General features: G+C 44.4%; 1 protein-coding gene across 6 annotated transcripts in view; it reads left to right on the top strand.

The window, feature by feature from the left end:
• Gabbr1 (gamma-aminobutyric acid type B receptor subunit 1) overlaps positions 1-20,253 on the top strand; it is a 36,769-nt gene that overhangs the window by 8,966 nt on the left and 7,550 nt on the right. For 4 of the 6 annotated variants that reach the window (XM_046448497.2, XM_046448495.2, XM_046448493.2 and 1 more), the window contains 16 exons: positions 205-375; positions 1,410-1,511; positions 1,800-1,865; positions 2,417-2,608; positions 7,836-8,078; positions 8,703-8,766; positions 10,737-10,814; positions 12,093-12,243; positions 12,733-12,865; positions 14,172-14,288; positions 14,380-14,487; positions 14,645-14,738; positions 15,457-15,584; positions 16,355-16,483; positions 16,804-16,947; positions 17,628-17,821. In XM_046448497.2, the coding sequence (XP_046304453.1) occupies positions 205-375; positions 1,410-1,511; positions 1,800-1,865; positions 2,417-2,608; positions 7,836-8,078; positions 8,703-8,766; positions 10,737-10,814; positions 12,093-12,243; positions 12,733-12,865; positions 14,172-14,288; positions 14,380-14,487; positions 14,645-14,738; positions 15,457-15,584; positions 16,355-16,483; positions 16,804-16,947; positions 17,628-17,801 (2,094 nt within the window). In that variant the 3' untranslated portion in view covers positions 17,802-17,821. The remainder of the gene's footprint in view (positions 1-204; positions 376-1,409; positions 1,512-1,799; positions 1,866-2,416; positions 2,609-7,835; positions 8,079-8,702; positions 8,767-10,736; positions 10,815-12,092; positions 12,244-12,732; positions 12,866-14,171; positions 14,289-14,379; positions 14,488-14,644; positions 14,739-15,456; positions 15,585-16,354; positions 16,484-16,803; positions 16,948-17,627; positions 17,822-20,253) is intronic. The other 2 variants (XM_046448494.2, XM_046448496.2) reach the window with 2 other exon arrangements.

The following is a 20,253-nucleotide window of genomic DNA, read 5'->3' as shown; positions in this document are numbered from 1 at the left end:
AGTCTTCATCAGAAGGAACTGGGTAGTTAGATGAGAGAAGGAGCATCCTAATTGTGAGGAGTGTGTGGGTCTTTGAGAATCACTTTTCCTAGGACAAAAGTGAGGAGGTTTGGAGAGAGTGGAGGAGAAAACTCTAGAGGCAAAGAAGGGATCAAAGGAATTCTTAGTAGCCCTCAGTGGAGTCCATTCTCCTTGTCCCCTTAGCTTTCCTATGGCTCCAGTTCACCAGCCCTGTCAAACCGGCAGCGTTTCCCCACATTCTTCCGAACACATCCATCAGCCACTCTCCACAATCCTACCCGAGTGAAACTTTTTGAAAAGTGGGGCTGGAAGAAGATTGCCACCATTCAGCAGACCACAGAGGTCTTCACTTCGGTGAGGAGGGACGAGGGAGAAAGTAAAAGGGGGCATCGACTCAAAGTCAATGGAGAGAGATGTGACATAGCATTCGTTGTGGGGGAAGATCTTGGTTCTTTATTGAAAGAGAACCCATTCCAAGTGGGTTAAGTGCATGTACTTTCCGTAGCTAAGGGAATGAGTGAGTTGAGTTTTTGGGATCCTCTCCATTTTTTTGATATTATAATTCTTTTTCCTTTTGATGCTGTATTCCCCAGACAGATAGGCTCAAAATGACATTCAGTTCTGTTAAAGTAGGTTCAATCCCAAATTGAGTCAAGAGGAGAGAAGGAATATAAAATAGGAACCCAGGAATGTAGTAGATTCTAAAGACACTGGGTGTGTGTGAGAATGGGGACAGAGAGGTGGAGCTACTGGTTGGGAGGGGGATGGGGCACAGAGCGAGAGGTAGATGCAGACAGACAAGAGACATAGGTCTGGTAGTTAACACTGGGAGAGAAATGCCCATAGACATAGAGGTTGAAGGAGCCTCAGGAAATCTGTGGAAATAGAGAAGAAATACAAGGCTCTACATCCAAAGAAAGCAGTCTGCTCCCTCCCCTCTATTGTATTCTTTGGGTCCTCCACCCACTCGAATGTTCAGTGGCCCTTTAATCCTCCTTCCTCACTTTTTCTCAGTGACTCAGGCTGTTCTCTGATCCTTTAGTCTGTCTGCTTACCTGCCTCTGGGTCTTTTTTGGGTTCTTCTGTTTTCCCCTTAGGGGTAGAAGTAGGGTGAGTGGTAGGAGTGAGGTCAGTGGAGTGGCTTCCTTCAGACACAGACCTGAGGAAGGGCTCATTATGTGCGGTTCCACTTGGGAAGCCACCTTCTAAGACTGCAGATGCTTTCCTTTGAACTCTTCTAGCTTTGGGGACAGAGAGGTTGGAGGAAGGTTCAGAACACTGCTCTGTCACTCTTGAGATTTCAGTCCCCAGTTAAGGCAGTTAACATCTCTGCTTTACCCCATCGCACGCCCCATGTTTTTCTTATACATTTCTCGTTCCCACCCAAGACTCTGGATGACCTAGAGGAAAGAGTGAAGGAGGCTGGAATTGAGATAACTTTCCGCCAGAGCTTCTTCTCAGATCCAGCCGTGCCTGTCAAAAACCTGAAGGTGGGTTGGCCAGGAGTGGTGGGCTAGGCCTGTGGAGGGGCTGGGTTGGAGAACCAAGGTCTCCTGGAAAGGAGAGTCAGGTGGGGACTGACTGATTCTGTGAGGCAGCAGTGTCTCCTGGGGAGATTTAGCTCCATCTTCCAGCTGACATTTATCCACTGCCCATTGAACATTACTCTGCACTAAGCACTCTGGGATGGGAAATCAAAGCTGTGAAAGCGCCTGGCTTAGCCCCTCAGGCGCTCCTAGGTGTCCCTCAGGAGCTCTGTTTCTGTCTCCGTTTTATAGCGCCAAGATGCCCGAATCATCGTGGGACTTTTTTATGAGACTGAAGCCCGGAAAGTTTTTTGTGAGGTGAAGTTGGAATCTGAAGAGGGAGGGGGACTGGGTGGGCTTCTTGCCTTGGTGTTTTCCCAGAGTCTCCTCATTGCATCTTTGCTGAAATTAATAGCAAATGATCTGAGGTGATGATTAATATGATGTCTCTATCTGTTGGCTCTGACTTTATCCCTTCTCCACACACACACAAATTGCACACACCACACACTCCCTGCACACATGTTATATTTAATTTTCCTCCCTTTTTAAAAAAACTTCCCTGAGTAGTCCATGAATGCCATCTCTTCTGACTGACTGGAAAGGCTACTCAGAGGGTCTGGGGAAGAACTTGGAACTTGAGACTTTCCTATCACTGTTAAGACTTGTGGATTACTAAATAAGCACTCTACCACTGAGACATGCCCCAGCCTTAAGACGTGTACATTTCTTTTACTTATTCTGTTGCTCTTCTGTGATTTCTAATAGACTGAATAGCTACCATTGAGATAATACAAAAAACAACAGCCCCCCCCCCACCAAAAAAAAAAAGCCCTAAACTGTACCCCAGCCGCCTTCTTTGTGTGCAGGTGTACAAGGAACGTCTTTTTGGGAAGAAGTATGTCTGGTTCCTCATTGGGTGGTATGCTGACAATTGGTTCAAAATCTATGATCCGTCAATCAATTGCACAGTGGATGAGATGACCGAGGCAGTAGAGGGCCACATCACCACTGAGATTGTCATGCTGAACCCTGCCAACACCCGCAGCATTTCTAACATGGTGAGACTATGGGGCATAGAGGCTGACACCTGGGAGGAGTGGGTGGAAGAGACTGAGGGAGCTTCTCAGGGGAGGGGAGAAGGGTGTAGAGTTTGAACTTATGAAGACAAAGGGGTCTGTGCCCACTCTGAGCTTGTTAGCATCATGTCTCCTGTGGATTCTACCTCTGTTGTGACTTTTCTTGGGTAGGAGAGAGAGAGAGAGAGGGAGAGGGAGGGAGAGAAATGATAAGAGTGGTATGTTCAGTAGGCCCCTGATGAGTAGAAGGGCTGTTACCATGGAAACAAGGAGCAGTTGGTGTGAAGTCAAATGAGGGAGAGGCGTTAATGATAATATAGACGCTTGTATATGCAAGCACACCTTTACCAAAGCACTGTTCCTGGGCAGAAATGCATTTTATTTTTTTGGTGACTTACATTAGTATCTTAGAGTTGCTTAATATTCACTCATGATGAAATTAGCTTGGATCTTAATTTTTTTTTTTTTTTAAATGATTCTTTTTTTAGAATTTTAGATGTAAAAATGACTAAATCATTTAGTCCCAGATAACTGGTTAGTGACAGAGTTGGAACTAGAAGCACATTGCCTGACTTGGGAGGACTGGGGCAGGCTTGCAGGTGGGAGCACAAGTGGGTGTGGATGTGGGTGTGGGTGTGGGGGAAGAGCTTCACTGCTGCTCAGCACGACATCTTAGAGCACAGAAATCTTAGTGAGCTCAATGGGGTAACCAGCATGTCTACTTATTATATCAGGTACATCCTAAGGTATATAATGCCTGTTTTGGAGAGAAGGCTAGGGGTGAACTAATGATGGCAAAATCCTCAAAGTGTTTATTTAAAGGAGTTTTAGTAGCAATTGATTTTATTTGGTAAACTAGGAATTTAAAATCAGATTTTTTTTTAATATTTATGTTTTAGTTGTAGTTGGACACAATACCTTTATTTTATTTATTTATTTTTATGTGCTGCTGAGGATAGAACCCAGGGCCTTACACGTGCTATGTGAGTGCTCTACTGCTGAGCACAATGCCAGCCCCTTAAAATCAGATTTTAAACAATATTCTGATGTATATTTATTATTTGCATCTTATATACCAGAAAATTAAGACTCAGAGAAATTTAGTGACTTGTTCCATGCTGCTACTGAGTTGTCCTGCTGGAACTGCCTCCTAATTGAATCTAATTCCAAACTGCTCTGTTCCATCACTTCTAGGGTAAGCATGAAGCCTGACTGAAATCTTGTATTTTTTTGTGCTAGCACTGTTCAGCTGATGGCAGTTTTTGAGCACGGGAGAAATAATAATTTAGGAAGTTGGTTGTGTCAGTGAATTATGATGAGTGGTGAACTGCCTCATGGACTCTGATCATAGACTCTATTCTGGGACTTTCTAAAGGGAACTCTATGTTTAATGTATCTTATTTGAAAAATAGAGTGAAAAAATTCTGGAGGTTCACCTCCCTATAGAGTACTGGAAAGGTGAGTCATCCTCCAGAACTGAGGAATTAGTGGTGCTGGTTGTTGAAGATGGGAAGACTGTTTGGTATCCTGAGCCCAGGACCTGCCAATAATGGCTGCTGTCTCATAGCAGGAAGCTAGAGCAGGCAGACAGAAAGCCAAGAATTGTTCACAGATATAGAGGGACACTTGAGCTTTGGAGTAGGATGTTAGAAGGTCTCTTTCTGGCTCCTGGACTCTAGAGGAAGATGGTGCCTGCCTTCTAGACCATAGGGCTTCTAGTGACACTGGGCTAAAACACCAAGTAGAGAAGCCAAGATTTTTCAATAGAGGAATAGAAGCAGCCCTAACAACTGCCTAGGGAATCAAATAGCACCAAGAGAAGTGAATCAGAAGCAAGGATTGAAACAAGCAGGACAGAGCTATAAAGAAGCTGAGTTGCTTTCACTCCACAGAATGGCCTCACATTTGTTTAAATCAGTATTTCCCAAACTTTAGTTTCCAAAGAACTACCTGCAAAGGTAGTTAGTACACAGACTACTAAGCTGTTTCCCTAGAAGTTCTGAGCTGTTTCCCCTAGAAGATCTGGAGTAGGGCCTGAGAATTTATATTTTTAACAAGTTCCCAGAAATACTGATGTTACTTCTTTGGAAATCACACTTTTACCACTATTAGGGTAGTAGTTTTTAACCAGAGGTTGGAAATGTCTGGGGATACTTTTGATTGATACAACTTGGGGTGAGGGCTTCGCTGAAGGATAGCTGCTCATAGTGTCTAATGGGTATAGACCAAGGATGCTTCTAAACATTCTGTAATGTGAGCTGTGCGTGGTGGTACACACCTGTAATCCCAGCTACTTGGGATGCTGAGGCAGGAGGTTTGCAAGTTTTAGGTTAGCCTGCACAACTTGGACCCTGTCTCAAAAAAATAAAAAGGGGTGGGATGTAGCTCAGTGGCAGAGTATCCCTGGGTTTATTCCTCAGTACTGGAAAAAAGATATTCTAAAATGCACAGCTCAACACTGACAGCAAAGCTGTTCTGTCTAAATTGCCAATAGTGTGGAGATTTGAGAAATCATGATATAGAGAAAGAATCTTTAGGTACAATATAAATAAATGGAGAATGAATTAGAATGGTTTTGGAGAAATGTAGCTATGATCTAGAGGGGAAGATGGGAGGTGGCATACCTGGAGATGAGATTGTGAATTTATCCTGATTGGGAAGGAGATCTCATCAGACCTGGGTACAAAACAAACTAAAAACCTACCTCAGGATACACAGATCATTGTCAAGCATCCATTTTCACACATGGAGCCAACCAGACAGAGCTGTTTATAAAAAATGAGGATCATAAATTTGCACTTGGTTAATTCACTAATTTCTGTGAATTGTGGAACTTTTGTTGTTCAGTTTTTCTCAGCAGCACAGTAAAATTTCTCTTTGGAAATTAATAACCATATCTTTGCTGATTGAAAGGGGAAAGATTGTTTTTTCATTGCTTTAGTAATAGGGACACCAGTGCTCCCTTTGGCCAGGAGTGTTAGAGGTGAGCTGAGAGTTTGAAGATCTGGGCAGGGGATAGTATCATGCTGAGCAGATTAATCCCTTCCCATCTGGGTGATTTTCTGATGTAATCTTTACTTTGAACTGAGGATTAGATAGACCTAGAAGCTGAAGGACTACTCAGAAAGTCTCAGTTTAGCTGTTGTCTTTGAGCAGGTGCTCTTGGATAGAGGCATTTCAGTGTATAGAAGGAGTATGGGTAGAGGGTTAAAGTATAGACTTTGTTATTCAGAAGGCTGAGGCAGGAGGATTGCAAGTTCAAGGCCAGACAAGGCAATTTAGTGAGACTTTGTCTCAAAATAAAAATTTTAAAGAGCTGAAGGTGAAGCTCATGGGTAGAGCACTTTATGCCAAGGTTCAGTCCCCAGTGTTGCATTAATAAATAAAACTTTGGTGCCAGACTACCTGGGTTTGAGTCCTAGCTCTGCCACTTACTGGCAGTATAACTTTAGGCAAGTTACCTAGCTTCTATGTTTCACTTTCTTTTTTCACACAATAGGGATAATAGTATCTTCCTCACTGAATGGTTTGAGGATCAAATACATTGATATGTGTGCCTTAGAAAAGTGCCTGGCATACAGTAAGGACACTATAATGTTAGCCACTGCTGCCATCATCATCATCATCATCATCATCCTATATAGAGAGGGATGATACTAATGAAACACCTCAATAAAAGAAGAAAGAGGATTTGGTGATTTGGAAGGGTCAAAGGTGATTCTAAGGTTTCAATCTCATATAGTGGGCAGTGTTGAAGTGTGAGGAAAAATTGAGCTTAGAGAGTTTCTGTATACCTCTACATGTGCAAAGCCTCCCACATTAGCAGCAGACCCCACCAGAATGGTACATTTGTTACAGTTGATTAACCTGGCACATTGTAGTCATCCGAAGTCCATAGTTTACAGAAGTGTTCGTTCTTGGTGGTGTATATTCTGTGGGTTTGAAAAAAATGTATAATGGCATGCTTCTGTCCTTATAGTATCATGCACAGTTATTTTCACTATCCTAATTTAATATACATTTATTGTTTGTACATTATGGTGCTAAGAAAAAGAAATAAAACTTGGTTTCTGTTCTCAGAAATAGTAGAGCCTGAGCCCATGTGTGTCTTCAAATCTCAGGCTGTTTCAAGAAAGTTGAATAGAAAAAAAAAATGTGGTCATGTCATGGAGAACATTTGTTTATTCTTTATTCATCTATTCCTTCCTTCCTTCTGTTAATACATTCCAAATTCAAATAGTCATTTGTGTAGTGCTGCTGTGTATTATTTGTGCCTTGCAAGCAAGTCGTTGCTGAGCCTTTGCTTATGTCTTTTTGGGAGGTGAGGAAAGGAAGATGAGATTTTCTCCATTATACAGAAGGTAGTTTCAAGTTAACCATCTGTGGTTATTAAACCAAACGGGGTTAAAATCAAGTATGCAAAGTCAGGTCTCTTGACCTGTTATGTAAGAGTTAAAGGAACTATCATTCTTTTCAGCTTTCTTGAAAAATATTGAGTGTTGAGAAGTGGTGTGAGTAGGATTGAATGATGGACTTCAGAAGTGTAAAGGGCAGGACTGGGGATGTGGCTTAGTGGCAGAGGGTGTCTAGCATGCATGAGGCCCTTGGTTTGATCTTCAGCACCACATACACAGAGTGTGAAGGATATTTCTGCAGTTCTCAGTTTTTTGGAAAATCTCTAAAAGGCAACTAGAATGGCAAGAAGTTAACACACTGAAGAAAATCTTCCTGGTTGACAAGCAGAGTGACAAAGGCTGTGGGTGTTGCCTTTTTTAGGAACTTTCAGTGTTGGAGGAGCTGTTAGATCCTGGGTCAGCTCTACTGAGAGTCTGAAGGATGAGAGGACATCAGTGTCACAACTCTTCATTGCAATATCTGTGTTTTTTCCTTTACTCTATGTCTACTTTTTCTCCTTTGCCACTCATTACCAGAGTGTTTATTCATCAGACTTCTCTGTTTGTAGTTCTGAGCTAGCAGCTATACACACTAAGACCATTGGGCTCAGCTAATCTCTGCTCTAGTCTAGTTGCTTCAAACCTAAGACAGACACATGGGCATAGTTAGAGATTTTGAATGTACATATGCTTCATCTGACAACATGAACACAAACCATCCGCTCAAGTCGAAGTGTTTGAGCCAAAATTGGATGGTCCCCTCCCCCTGCACCCACACACATTCCAATCCTTTTCTCTTGTTCTTCTCTCCCCAGACATCCCAGGAGTTTGTGGAGAAACTAACCAAGCGACTCAAAAGACACCCTGAAGAGACAGGTGGCTTCCAGGAAGCACCGCTGGCCTATGATGCCATCTGGGCCTTGGCATTGGCCCTGAACAAGACATCTGGAGGAGGTGGCCGTTCGGGTGTGCGCCTGGAGGACTTCAACTACAACAACCAAACCATTACCGACCAAATTTACCGGGCAATGAACTCCTCGTCCTTTGAGGGTGTCTCTGTGAGTTATAGCCCCTTTCATGCTCCCCTGTCCTCGCATCGACAGACACCCCCTCAGAGGCTCCTTTAGAAGCATGCATTCCCCATCTTTCTCAGTTACTTCTCTGCAGAAGTTAGTCTTAGAGGAGGGGAGTGGGGATCCCCAAACCAGAAAATCCCACAAAAGACTACAAAAGAATAAAACTGTATATTTTTCGACCCTTCCTCTCATTTCTTTCAGACAAGTCCAGGTATTTATGAGTCAGATGAGAACTGTAGGATTTTAAAAGAAGAAACAACCCAAAAGTTTATCTCCTTATGCCTTTTAAAGTGAGAAAATAAATGCCCAATGGGATTTGGTGACTTGCTCAGGCCACACAGCTGGAAGCCAGGTCTCCTGGTGTTCTGTCTGGGGATTTTTCCCATTCAAATCTCACGGGTGAAGCTTCTTCTCAAAAGAATAATATTTCTAAAATCTAGGGTATGGGCATCTGGGGTATGTCCTATATGCAGGCAAATGCCATAAATAGTATTCATTCAGAAGCTCAATTACATCAAAAACAGAAGGAGTCAGAAAGTCCCTGATGTTCTCTTTTCACTCCTGCTTTTATCCCCTTTGCTTCCTCCACATGTTTCTCCCCCTCAGGGCCATGTGGTGTTTGATGCCAGTGGCTCCCGAATGGCATGGACACTTATCGAGCAGCTACAGGGTGAGCATGGGGGTGGAGGTGCAGGGTGGTGGTGGCGGAGGCTGGGACTGGGCCAGGTCCCTACTTGGAAGAACACTCAAGACATCACGAGATTGCCTGGTGCCTCGTCTCTTGCCTTTCTCTTTCAACTGTGTTCAACAAGCTTTTAAATAATATTAATAAAAAGCTTAGGTAGGGCTGGGCACAGTGGTACATGCCTGTAATCCCAGCGGCTCAGGAGGCTGAGGCAGGAGAATCACGAGTTCAAAGCCAGCCTCAGCAAAGCAAGACGTTAAGCAACTTAGTGAGACCCTATCTCTAAATAAAATATAAAATAGATCTGGGAATGTGGCTCAGTGGCCAAGTGCCCCTGAGTTCAATTCTTGGTTCCCCACCCTGACTTAAATAGAGTTGGGTTTCTTGCTGAGTTGTGTTCTTTAAGGGCATGTAAATTAAAAGCAGCGTTTCTCTATTCTTTCAGTCTCAGAGTTTGCCTTCTAATAGGTGTGGTGGTGTACCCCTGTAATCCTAGCTATTCTGGAGGCTGAGGCAGGAGGATTGCAAGTTTGAGGCCTGCCTAGGCAATTTAGCAAGACTCTTTGTCTCAAAGTAAAATTTTTTTGAAAGGCTGGGAATATAAGTCAGTTGTAGAGCCTAGCATGCTTGAGGCCCTGGGTTTAATCCTCAGTACATGAAGAAAAAAAGAAAACAAAATTTCCCTTCTGAAGCCTGTAGGAGCTGTCAGTGCCTCCTCAAAGATGCAAGGAAAGCTGAATCTAGGAAACCTGCTAGTTTTTTAAAGGGAATGCATTGAATTTTCTTGCTATGTAACATTCCTAATTTTCTGTAGTTTGACCTTTCTGGATTGAATTTTCTTATAACTTAGCATACTTAAGTATTTGCAGAACTTTGGTGAGTTAATTTTTCAGTTCCTTCTCACTTGCAGCCTTTTATGGGATGGACAAGAGAGCTATTTCTTGGCCTTCTGTGAAAAGTTTCTTTCTTCCTTCCTCCCGAACTCCCACATTCTCTCAGCTTTTCTTTGTATCCAAGACAAGAGGGAATGGATTCATTGGTGAAAGCCGTGTGAATTGGCTTTCGAAAGAAAAGTTATGTTAACTGGGACAGTTTTAGAACAGAAATATTAGGAGTGACCGAATTTCACATAGTGGCTCTTTAAGAGGCAGATGTAACTTATCCAAGGAATTAGAACCCAAGCCAACGGGAGAGAAATTTCTAAAATTAAAATGAAAGCCACTGGGAAAATAGATTCTGTGATTCTGTCCATCATGAGAGAATAAACGGAAATATGTTTAAAGCTTTCCAAGCCAGAATCAGAGTGAGAGACATCTTGCTGAGAGAGCTGTGAGGCAGTGGAATAGGTGGCAGACATACTGTGGCGCCTTCCTCAATGAAGAGTTTTAAACATATAAGATGTTAATTCAAGTGCCTTAGGAATCACTTTTTTTTCCTTTTCTGTACTGGGTTTTATACCCAGGTGCACTCCACTATTGAGCTACATCCCAACCTATTTTATTTTATATTTTGATATAGAGCCTTGCTTAGTTACCCAGCTGGCCTTGAACTATCCATCCTTCTGCCTCAGCCTCCTAAGTTGTGGGGACTATAGGCATGCACCACTGCACCCAGCTACCACCTTATGTTGCTTTTTTTTTTTTTTTTTTTTTTAGTTGTAGATGGACACAATGTTTTTATTTTTATTTATTTATTTATTTTTATGTGGTGCTAAGGATTGAACCCAGGGCCTCATATGTGTGAGGCAAGCGCTCTACCGCTGAGCTACAACCCCAGCTCCTATACTGCTTGTAAGTGAGATTGTTTCAAGCAACTTCTGTGTCCTTCCAGGTGTCCTTTAGTTGCTTAGATAAAGATAGTGTCACATGCAGTCAAGAAAAGCAGCTTTAGGAGTGTGGTAAGTTGGCAATACCCAGCATGGCTTTTTACCTATCAATGGCCACTCCTCTTGTTAGGTGGGAGCTACAAAAAGATTGGCTACTATGACAGCACCAAGGATGATCTTTCCTGGTCCAAAACAGATAAGTGGATTGGTAAGTGCTCTCCTATATATTTTCTTTTAATCCCTCTGAATAATTGAGGAGAATGGTCATGCATTTGAATGAGGGTGGGGTGGTAGGTTCCATAGGGTTGAAATGTGGCAGGGAAAGGGGCCACAGGCAGGGATTAAGAGAGAGCAAATATAACCTCCAAGAGGGGAGAGGAGATTGGTGTATTTGGAGAGGGACTAGGAGGTGGGTAGTACTATTTTTAATAGCACACTGCTGGGGAAACTGGGGATTAGAGGCAGGGGGCGGGCAGGGGGTGGGAAATGGAAACTCCATTTGGTTTCCAGATGTCCTGGTGCCTTGATATATCTGAACCAGCTACTTTAAGCCTAGAGCTGTCTCATTGTCTCTGTCAGGAAAACATTACTTAAACTATAGAAGAGGACACAAAACCTCAGATCATTGTCATCTGCTACAATGTACTTTTAAAAAAGGGGAAAGTGAGCAATTATTGATAGTGTACTTAGTGGGCTAAATGATAAGAAATTGAAAGATCCTGGAGGTGGGCAAAAGGAAGGACCTACTGCTAAAAGAAGGGGGTTAGTACCTATTGAAGGTAGCAGCTGCTACCTGGCCCTGCCCAACAAAACCTACTTGTTCCCAGCACTGCTAGAGTTCATTTTTTTTTTCTTTTAATAAAATTTGAATTTAGGACAGTGTTCTGTACTGCCATAAATGCTGCATGGCCTAATTTTTTTTTTTTTTTTTTAATTAAGCAAATTGCAATTAGCTTTTTTGGTGAACTCTGACAAATTTGAACTTCCCCTTCATAATAACTGAAAAACACTTTAGGGAATATCATTCTGCCAGGGTTAAGATTTCAGACTAGTTTCTTTTTGTTTGTTTTGCCTAAGGTTAGAAGGCCACATTAGATATTTGAGGCCCTTTTAGCTTTCTCACGGAGTAATTGTCTTTTGCAGCTTTTGATTTGGTGATAAGAGACCTCATAAGTTTATTTCTCAGCTAGCTAGCCCCTTCTTTCCTCTCCCATTTTCCTTTGCTGTTTGCTGCAAGAAAAACAGAGAAGCAGGAAGAACAAATCATAACAAAACAAGACTCTGCAACTTTGGTGAAATGCCCCAGCATTCACTATATCTTTCTCATTTATTTCGGTTACTCCCCAAGGGCCCCAGTGTCTGTGAGCATTCATTCTGCCAGTCACACCTGTGCAGAGTATGAGGGCCTTAAGTCCTCTGCCGGCATCCTTGTCCTTCACCCCTTTCCATTATCTCTTCTTTACCCTTTTCCTCCCTGTGCATGCAGGAGGGTCCCCTCCAGCTGACCAGACCCTGGTCATCAAGACATTCCGCTTCCTGTCACAGAAACTCTTTATCTCCGTCTCCGTTCTCTCCAGCCTGGGCATTGTCCTTGCTGTGGTCTGTCTGTCCTTTAACATCTATAACTCCCATGTCCGGTAAGTTTCTCTTTTCCCATGATCCTTGTCCTGTCTGCCTCTCTAAGGTAGTGATCATGCTCCTTAGAGGGAGTGACACTAAAACCTGAGTTTATTATTCCTAAAACCATCTGTTATAGAAGGTTCCATTTGGACTTACTGAGATTGCAAGAGGGGGATCCAGGTGTAACCCCCACCCTTGATCCAAAGCAGCCAACTGGAAGAAAGGAAACAAAACAAACCCCTCTGGGGCTAGGTAACACAATGTTGGGCTCTAGAGCAATAGATTGTATTTCTGAGAGGGCCTGTGCTAGGGGAGCCCTCTACAGCTCCATCTTCAGCCCCATGAGCCAGCTCATTGTCTCTCAAGATTGCCACCTTTCTTTTAGTAGTCCTACGGCCCTGGAGTTGAGGTCATGCTATTGCATGACATTTGGAGGGCTGAGCTTCCTTGGAGAAGAGGGGTAATTCTGCTCTCTTCCTCTCCCACCCTCTCCGCCTCTGCCCTAGTTATATCCAGAACTCCCAGCCCAACCTGAACAATCTGACTGCCGTGGGCTGCTCACTGGCGTTAGCTGCTGTCTTTCCCCTTGGTCTGGATGGTTACCACATCGGAAGAAACCAGTTCCCTTTTGTCTGTCAGGTGAGGAGGGCATATACCTTGCAGAATGTGGTTTCCCACCCCTCTCAGGAGCACCTTCCACCATGTATACTTCCCTGCCTTTCCTTCTTCTTATCTTTCCCTGACTCTTGTCCCTGTTGCTTCCTCCTGTCATCACCCCTCTGGTCTCTGTCTGGCTCTGTCCCTTCTCTCTGGGCCTCTAGACCTTTTCCATTCTGCAGTTCACTTGCTAGTACCAGGAGGAGGGAGGTACTGAGGACCAAGGAAGGGGGTCTGCACAAAGAAGAATTGTGGCTCGTCTGTGGTGTGGGGGCTGAGTACCAGAACTGTGGGCTTCCTGTGGGAGCCTTTGTTGGGGTTTAGAAAAATGAAGGCAGAGTCTAAGTTGTCAGCTAAGAGAGCTGGTGGGGGAAGGGGTGCCATCACACAGGGAGGAGGGCCTCTGGGACTTTAAGTATATGAAAGATTCTGAGGCTGTGGGAAAAGGCTGGCTTCAACAATGATATTTGAGTGGTTCTCTATTATGCTGCAGGAAACACCCACGCTTCCCCCTGATTCTGCCTATCCGTACTCTTGCTTTCCTCTGCTCCCTTTCCTGAACTGATCACGTACTATGCACATGGCATCTGCACTCACATGTATGCAGTTCATCAGGAATTATCTGTTCCCAGTAGAATCAGAGTGCAGCCAGAAAGGGAGATAACTAGCTGCAGTGCAGTAGGAGAGGTACAGGAATTGGGATCTGCAGAATGTGCTGTGGGAGCAAAGAAGGGAAGCAGCTTACAGTCAGAGTAGCTGGGTGGGCTTCATGAAGGTGGTGGCCTTTGTGTATTGAAGCCTGCATGAGATTTCTCTGCTGGAGAAATAAAGGAAGGTTATTGCAGGAACAGAGAATGTCATGTGTCCAGCAAAGATATAAAAGAGAGTAGATAGGAGAGCACTAGTAGGTCATTGTGGCTAGAGCATGCAGTAGGTGAGGGCCTGGGAGATGAGTCCGGACAGGTGGATGGGATCATGTTGTGAAGGGTTCTTGTCACATCTGAAGGTGTTTAGGCTGTCACCTGTAGGCATTGGGGGAATAATCAAGTAATTTTAGTAAAATTGCTCTGGTTGTGGAGAAGTTATAAGATGGATGAGAGGGATGGTAGGAAGTAGGGAGACCTGCCCTGTGCTCTTTTCCCCACACACCTCATTACTTGGTGACTGCGTCCTGCCTGCTTTGTCATCTGCTAACTGCCCACACTCCCTCCTACAGCCCTGAACATCCTCACCAAAGCCCTACCTCCTATCCTGCCCGCTTCTGTCTGAGCCCTCTCTCCCTTTCTAGGCCCGCCTCTGGCTCCTAGGCCTGGGTTTTAGTCTGGGCTATGGCTCCATGTTCACCAAGATTTGGTGGGTCCATACAGTCTTCACAAAGAAGGAGGAAAAGAAGGAGTGGAGGAAGGTGAGTTGCTTCTCAGTCTCCAGCCTTTGCTCCTTGGCTCTAGGGGCTTAGAGAATTTCTCCTGACCTGCCTTCTCTGAATGTTTGCTCAGACTCTGGAGCCCTGGAAGCTGTATGCCACAGTGGGCCTGCTGGTGGGCATGGATATCGTTACTCTTGCCATCTGGCAGATCGTGGACCCCTTGCACCGGACCATTGAGGTACCACTTGAGAGGAGGTATTGGGGTCAGGAGGCTGAGCCCCTGTCTGTCAGTGTCCCCAAGGTTGTGTGTATTCTTGAGGGACAAAGCTACACATGGAGAGTGTAGGGGAGGAGGGCAACCATCCATCTTCCTTGTGGTCCCTTTTCTCCCCTAGACTTTTGCCAAGGAGGAACCGAAGGAAGACATTGACGTCTCTATTCTGCCCCAGCTGGAGCACTGCAGCTCCAAGAAGATGAATACATGGCTTGGTGTGTGAATGTGGAGGAGAGGAGGGCAAATTGCAGCAGAAGCAGGAGGAATGGGCAAGGACATTAGGTTTGAAGGGAAAAGTGTCTTTGGGAGAAGAGACAGAGAGCTTGTCAACCAATTTTACTGTTCTTCTCTTTGTTATTGTGCTAATCTTTTTTGAGAATAGTGGGGAGCTGGTCTTTGCTATGAAGAGCTTAGGATACAAAGCAGGGATTAAGAAGAACTTCTGTTCTTTATCAGTGGAGATAACCCCATCCCCTGGCTTGACCCCCATCTGTATTTGGTCACCTTCTTCAAGTAAGACCAGGATTGTGAGGTCATGCATGGATTTAGGCTCCCTTTGGCCTTATTAACATTTCTTTGATCTGTAACCACACTTGGTAAATATGCCCTTAGCCTGGAAAGCCATCTTCCCCCCTGGAGAGAAAGGGGTGAGACGTTATATATGGCCTAATCTGGCCCATTTCCTGCTGGCCAATCAGACTTTTGCCTGACTGACAGATATTGATGAGCACCATTTTCTGGTGTGAAATGTGTCCATTCATCACAGGGAGTGCTTGCTAGGTCAGAGGAGCTAGACTGGAGAGGAGATCTCCCTTTCCATTGAGAGGCTCCAAGAAGGAGCATTAGTGAGTGATGGGCAAAGAGAGAGGACAAAGATTGAGTGAGTAGCATGAAGGTCCTTGATGCCCAGGTGACCCTTTCCTGCTATCCTAGGTATTTTCTATGGTTACAAGGGGTTGCTGCTGCTGTTGGGAATCTTTTTGGCTTATGAAACCAAGAGCGTGTCCACTGAGAAGATCAACGATCACAGGGCTGTTGGCATGGCCATCTACAATGTGGCGGTAAGCTCCCTGGATACCTGGCATTGATCCTGTATGATGATCATGGATGGCAACTGAGATGTGGTGGCCTAGGGAGAATCAGGCACCATTTCTGGTATCACTGTGTGGAGGTGTTGAAAAGTTTGCTTATGTCTGATTTACAAAGCTAAGTATAGATATTATATCATTAATTTTCTTGCATCTACCCAGTGAAATAGATATATAGGTGAGGAAACAAGCAGAGATGTTAAATTGCTTGTCTGTGTTTCGTGGGATGAAATCTGAGTACACTATTCCTCCCAGGAGTCCCCAGGGGCTGACTGAATGGGTGCAGAGAGATCCTGGGAGTTTCTGCTTGGGGAGAGGGGTTAACCTAGAGTTGAGGACTTGTTTGGCGCAGTTTATTTGGCATTTTTAAAATTTTAACTTTAATTTTCTTTTTTTCTTTTTTGGATCTGGGGATTTAACCCAGGGGTGCTTTTTACCATGGAGCCACATCCCCAACCCTTTTTCTTTATTTTTTTAAATTTTGAGACAGTGTCTTGCTGAGTTGCTGAGACTGGCCTTAAACATGTAATTCTCCTGCCTCAGTCTCTGGAGTTGCTAGGATTACAGGCATGCACCACTGTGCTTTGGCATTTTTGTTAATCTAGAGTTGAGAATGATTCTGGATTTATGGAAAATTCACCAGGATCTCATCCTCATAGGATCCTTCCTGAGGGAAGAAGACTCTAGTAGATCACATCTGAGCCTGCAGATCTGAGTCTCTTTAAATATGTTCTGATCCCCAGGTCCTGTGCCTCATCACTGCCCCTGTCACCATGATTCTGTCCAGCCAACAGGATGCAGCCTTTGCCTTCGCTTCTCTTGCCATCGTGTTCTCTTCCTATATTACTCTGGTTGTGCTCTTTGTGCCCAAGGTGATTTTCTTTTTTTTTTTTTTTTTTTTTTAATTTTTTATTGTGGGTTGTTCAAAACATTACAAATTTCTTGACATATCATATTCCACACCAAGGTGATTTTCTGACTCTTCTCCTCCTTCTGTAGTCCCATGCCCCTTATATCCTTTCTTCCCAGGACTCTGTTCCCTGCCCTTCCCTGAACCCTCCTCCCACTCCTTCCCTTGTATTGGGTCTAGCTTGTTCCTCTTTTGTTCATTCCTTCCTACTCCTACCCACCACCCTCTGATCACTGACACAGCCCCTGCTCCGCCATCCCATGCCCAAACATTTGCCCTCAGATGCGCAGGCTTATCACCCGAGGGGAATGGCAGTCTGAGGCGCAGGACACCATGAAGACAGGGTCATCTACCAACAACAATGAGGAGGAGAAGTCCCGCTTATTGGAGAAGGAAAACCGTGAACTGGAAAAGATCATTGCTGAGGTATGTGGATGATGGCCAGGGTCCAGAAGGACTTTAACTTAGGTCTGGTTGTCTGAAGTAGAGCCTGATATGTAGGTTCAAGTGTTCATGCTTTATGGAGGGAGGGTCTCAGAAACCCTGCAAGGGAATGAGTGAGTGGAGCAGGATAGGGAAGGGAACAGGATTGAGCAATAGTCTGTCTTAGCTAAAATCTAGTGTTTATCTGATCAGGTGGAGTGGGAGCTGCATTGTTGACTTGACACTTCTGAGGCAAGGGGTGGCTGTCAGCGGGAAGCAGCTGTGAACCATTAGCAGCCAATACTCACAGCTGGGTGTTAAATGTGCCCACAGCAAAGGAGGTCTGGGCAGGTGCCCACAGTGTCCACTGTGCCCCAAGCTGCAGTTAGGGGTTAGTTCAGTGCCAAAGAGGGAGATATTCCAACTGGGTTTACATAAATATCCATGTGTTTTATTAGAGCCTTTGTGTACTGACTCTTCTCTTTTCCATTTTCTCCTTTTGTTTTAATCTCATTTTCCTGATCTCTTTTCTTTTGTTGGTGCTCCTGTTATGTTCTTTTCTTGATTCCACATTTTAATTTTTTTCTTTCAATTTATTCTATCCCCCACCCACTCTTCACTTTCCCTTCCCCTGCCTCACGACCTCCCCTTTTCCTGCTCTCCCAATGTGTTTCTTCCTCCAGAAAGAGGAGCGAGTCTCTGAACTGCGCCATCAGCTCCAGTCTCGGCAGCAGCTCCGCTCCCGGCGCCATCCCCCAACACCCCCAGATCCCTCTGGGGGCCTACCTAGAGGACCCCCAGAGCCCCCTGACCGTCTTAGCTGTGATGGGAGTCGAGTCCATTTGCTTTACAAGTGAAGGGGTATCAGGGAGGACAGGCCAGTAGGGGAGGGAAAGGAAGAGGGGAGAGGGTGGGGAACTGGGTTGGAAGCAGGGGACCCCTATCCTCAGTTGGAAAGAACATGCTGTCAGTTCCATCTCTTGTAAATTCATGTCCCTCTGTGAGTCCTGGGGTTATTTGAGTCTTCAAATACTCTGGGAAATAGATCTTTTTATCTTATTCATTGATATAATTTTATTTCACAATTTTATAATTTAGTTTGTGCCTCACTTGAAGCTACTCAGTCATGACTCCTCAGCAGCCTCACTACATCTTTGTCTCCCATGACAGCCCTCTGTCCAGTTACCACGGCAACCCTGCAGCTCCTATCCTGTTTGTGCTATGCTCTCTCTGCTTCTGTCAGCAGGGGTCTCTCCCCACTAGTGCTCTTTCCACCCCAGCAGGGGCTTCTCCATCATAATTCCCTTCCTCTCAATCCTACTAGCCCTTCCACATGTTCCCATGTTTTCCTTTTAAATTTTGCTTCTTTTGGGGATTCATTCTTTTCCCCCAGAGCTTGAATGCTATTTGCCTCTACTCTATGTGTGCTCATTCTTATGCATCTGCTCTTCTCTTGCTTGTGCCACTGGTGCTCCTGTGCACGTGTGCTTGACCCATGTGCTTTGTCATGCTGCAGTCACAGCTATGTGTCCTCCTCTTGTGGTCATGGGTTTGCCTCAAGTGGGTCTGGGTAGGATGTTCCATTTGTCTAGCATGCTAAACTTTGTCTTTCTACTTGCACACATTCATGTTTATCTATATTTTCCCTGTGTACCTACCCTCAATGTACCCTTATACCTTCCCTTTGCACCTTAAGACCACAGTATTCTTCCAGCAGAGCCATATGTAACCTCCCTGCACATTATTATGCACTTTCCCCCAATCCGTGTTTGCTAGGGCCATCCTCACTGTCTGCTTGTCATGTTCAGTTTCCACTCATACTTCCCCCTCCCTCCTTGGTATTCACTCCTGCACCACCCTCAAATCTGCACACACAATCATCCTCTCAAGGATGATTTTTTGCTCCCTTTAATTTTTTTTAATTTTTTTGTGGAATCTAAAAAAAAAAAATGGGGGCAGGTTTGGGGAACTGTTTCCAGTGAATAGATGAAGAGAATTCCGACCATGGAAGGTACCTCTGACTGTTGGATGGACAGATGGACCTATGGGGCGGGAGGTGGCGCCCCTTTCACACTGTGGTGTCTCTCTAGGAAGGATCTTCCTGAATCTCAATAAACCAGTGAACAGTGTGACTCAGCACCTCACCCTCTGTACTGTGAACAGAGCCGGCTCCCATCCAAGGACGGAGGCTCAGAGAGCTCCAAGTTAATGAAAAGGCTTTGAAGCAAAGGGGTGGAAAGAGGTGTTTTATTGATCCACTAAGGACTTAGCAGGGCAAAGTAGGACATGATTAAGGATGAGATTAGTGAAAGATGACATTATTGGTTAAAAGTGTGGGCTCTGGAATCAGACTGCTAGGGTATCAGATCCCACTATATGTTAAAAAAAAAATCCTTTATCTTTATTCTTCATGCCCTCATTTGTGAAGATAGAATAGTAACTACAGCCATATATTTTTTCATATGGTGGATGCAAGGACTAGGTTAATTATGCATTCAGGCCCATGCTATATGTTGGGTAAATGCTAACCTCTGTCACTACTGTTTCATGGATTCCCTGACAGTGTGGGTATGTATTGGGAGCCTGGAGCAGGTGGCTGAACAGATGTGAGCACTCTTCCTTCCCAGGAAGTTAGAACAAAAGAATGATGACTGCTCAAAGGTTTTGGATGATTTGGCCTGAGTGCTTCCAACCTTATACATCTTTGTTTAAGGAAGTCTGATCATCTTGGGAAGAATTTGCAATCAAAATGAAAAAAAAAAAAATTTAAATGGCCAAGGGAGAAAAAAAAAATTGCCTGGAACTTTATAAGTCTTTGTGTCCTTTTGGAGATAACTTTTCCTTTTCACTTGGGCATTGATTTTCATCTCACTTTTTTGCACAAGAGCTGTAAGGGTGATTGGACCCTGTCATTTCGTTGTCTTGTTTATGGGTAGTTTAAATCTTAGGTCAGTATTTGAAAAACCTTTCACTGTGATTATCCACCTCAGATCAGTTGGAGTTAATTTGAGTTTCCTTTCTTCCCACAGTGGAATATTCTCGAGGAAAGGGGAAGAAGTCTATGGGGTAGAGAAACCTGCAGCGTGAAAATGAACAGTTGGCTTTAGAAACAGCAGCAGGAGCTATGTATCAGGCCTGGGTAGAACCTAAAAGATCCAAATTACCTCTTCAAACTTGCATTGCACTTAGATGGGGTGTAAATTATAAATAAAGGGTCAGTTGTTCTTCTGTGGCTTAGGGTGAACCAGATACTCTTTGCTAGCAGGAGGGCAGAAACAAAGCCAAATAGTAGAACTGGCAGAGGTGCCT

The sequence above is a fragment of the Marmota monax genome, unplaced genomic scaffold (assembly GCF_021218885.2).
Source record: "Marmota monax isolate L192 unplaced genomic scaffold, Marmota_monax_Labrador192_F-V1.1 WCK01_AAM20220418_F8-fsc00393, whole genome shotgun sequence".
NCBI classification, from domain to species: domain Eukaryota; kingdom Metazoa; phylum Chordata; class Mammalia; order Rodentia; family Sciuridae; genus Marmota; species Marmota monax.
Note: the sequence above shows the minus strand (reverse complement) of the source record. Positions and strands in the feature narration are given on the sequence as shown.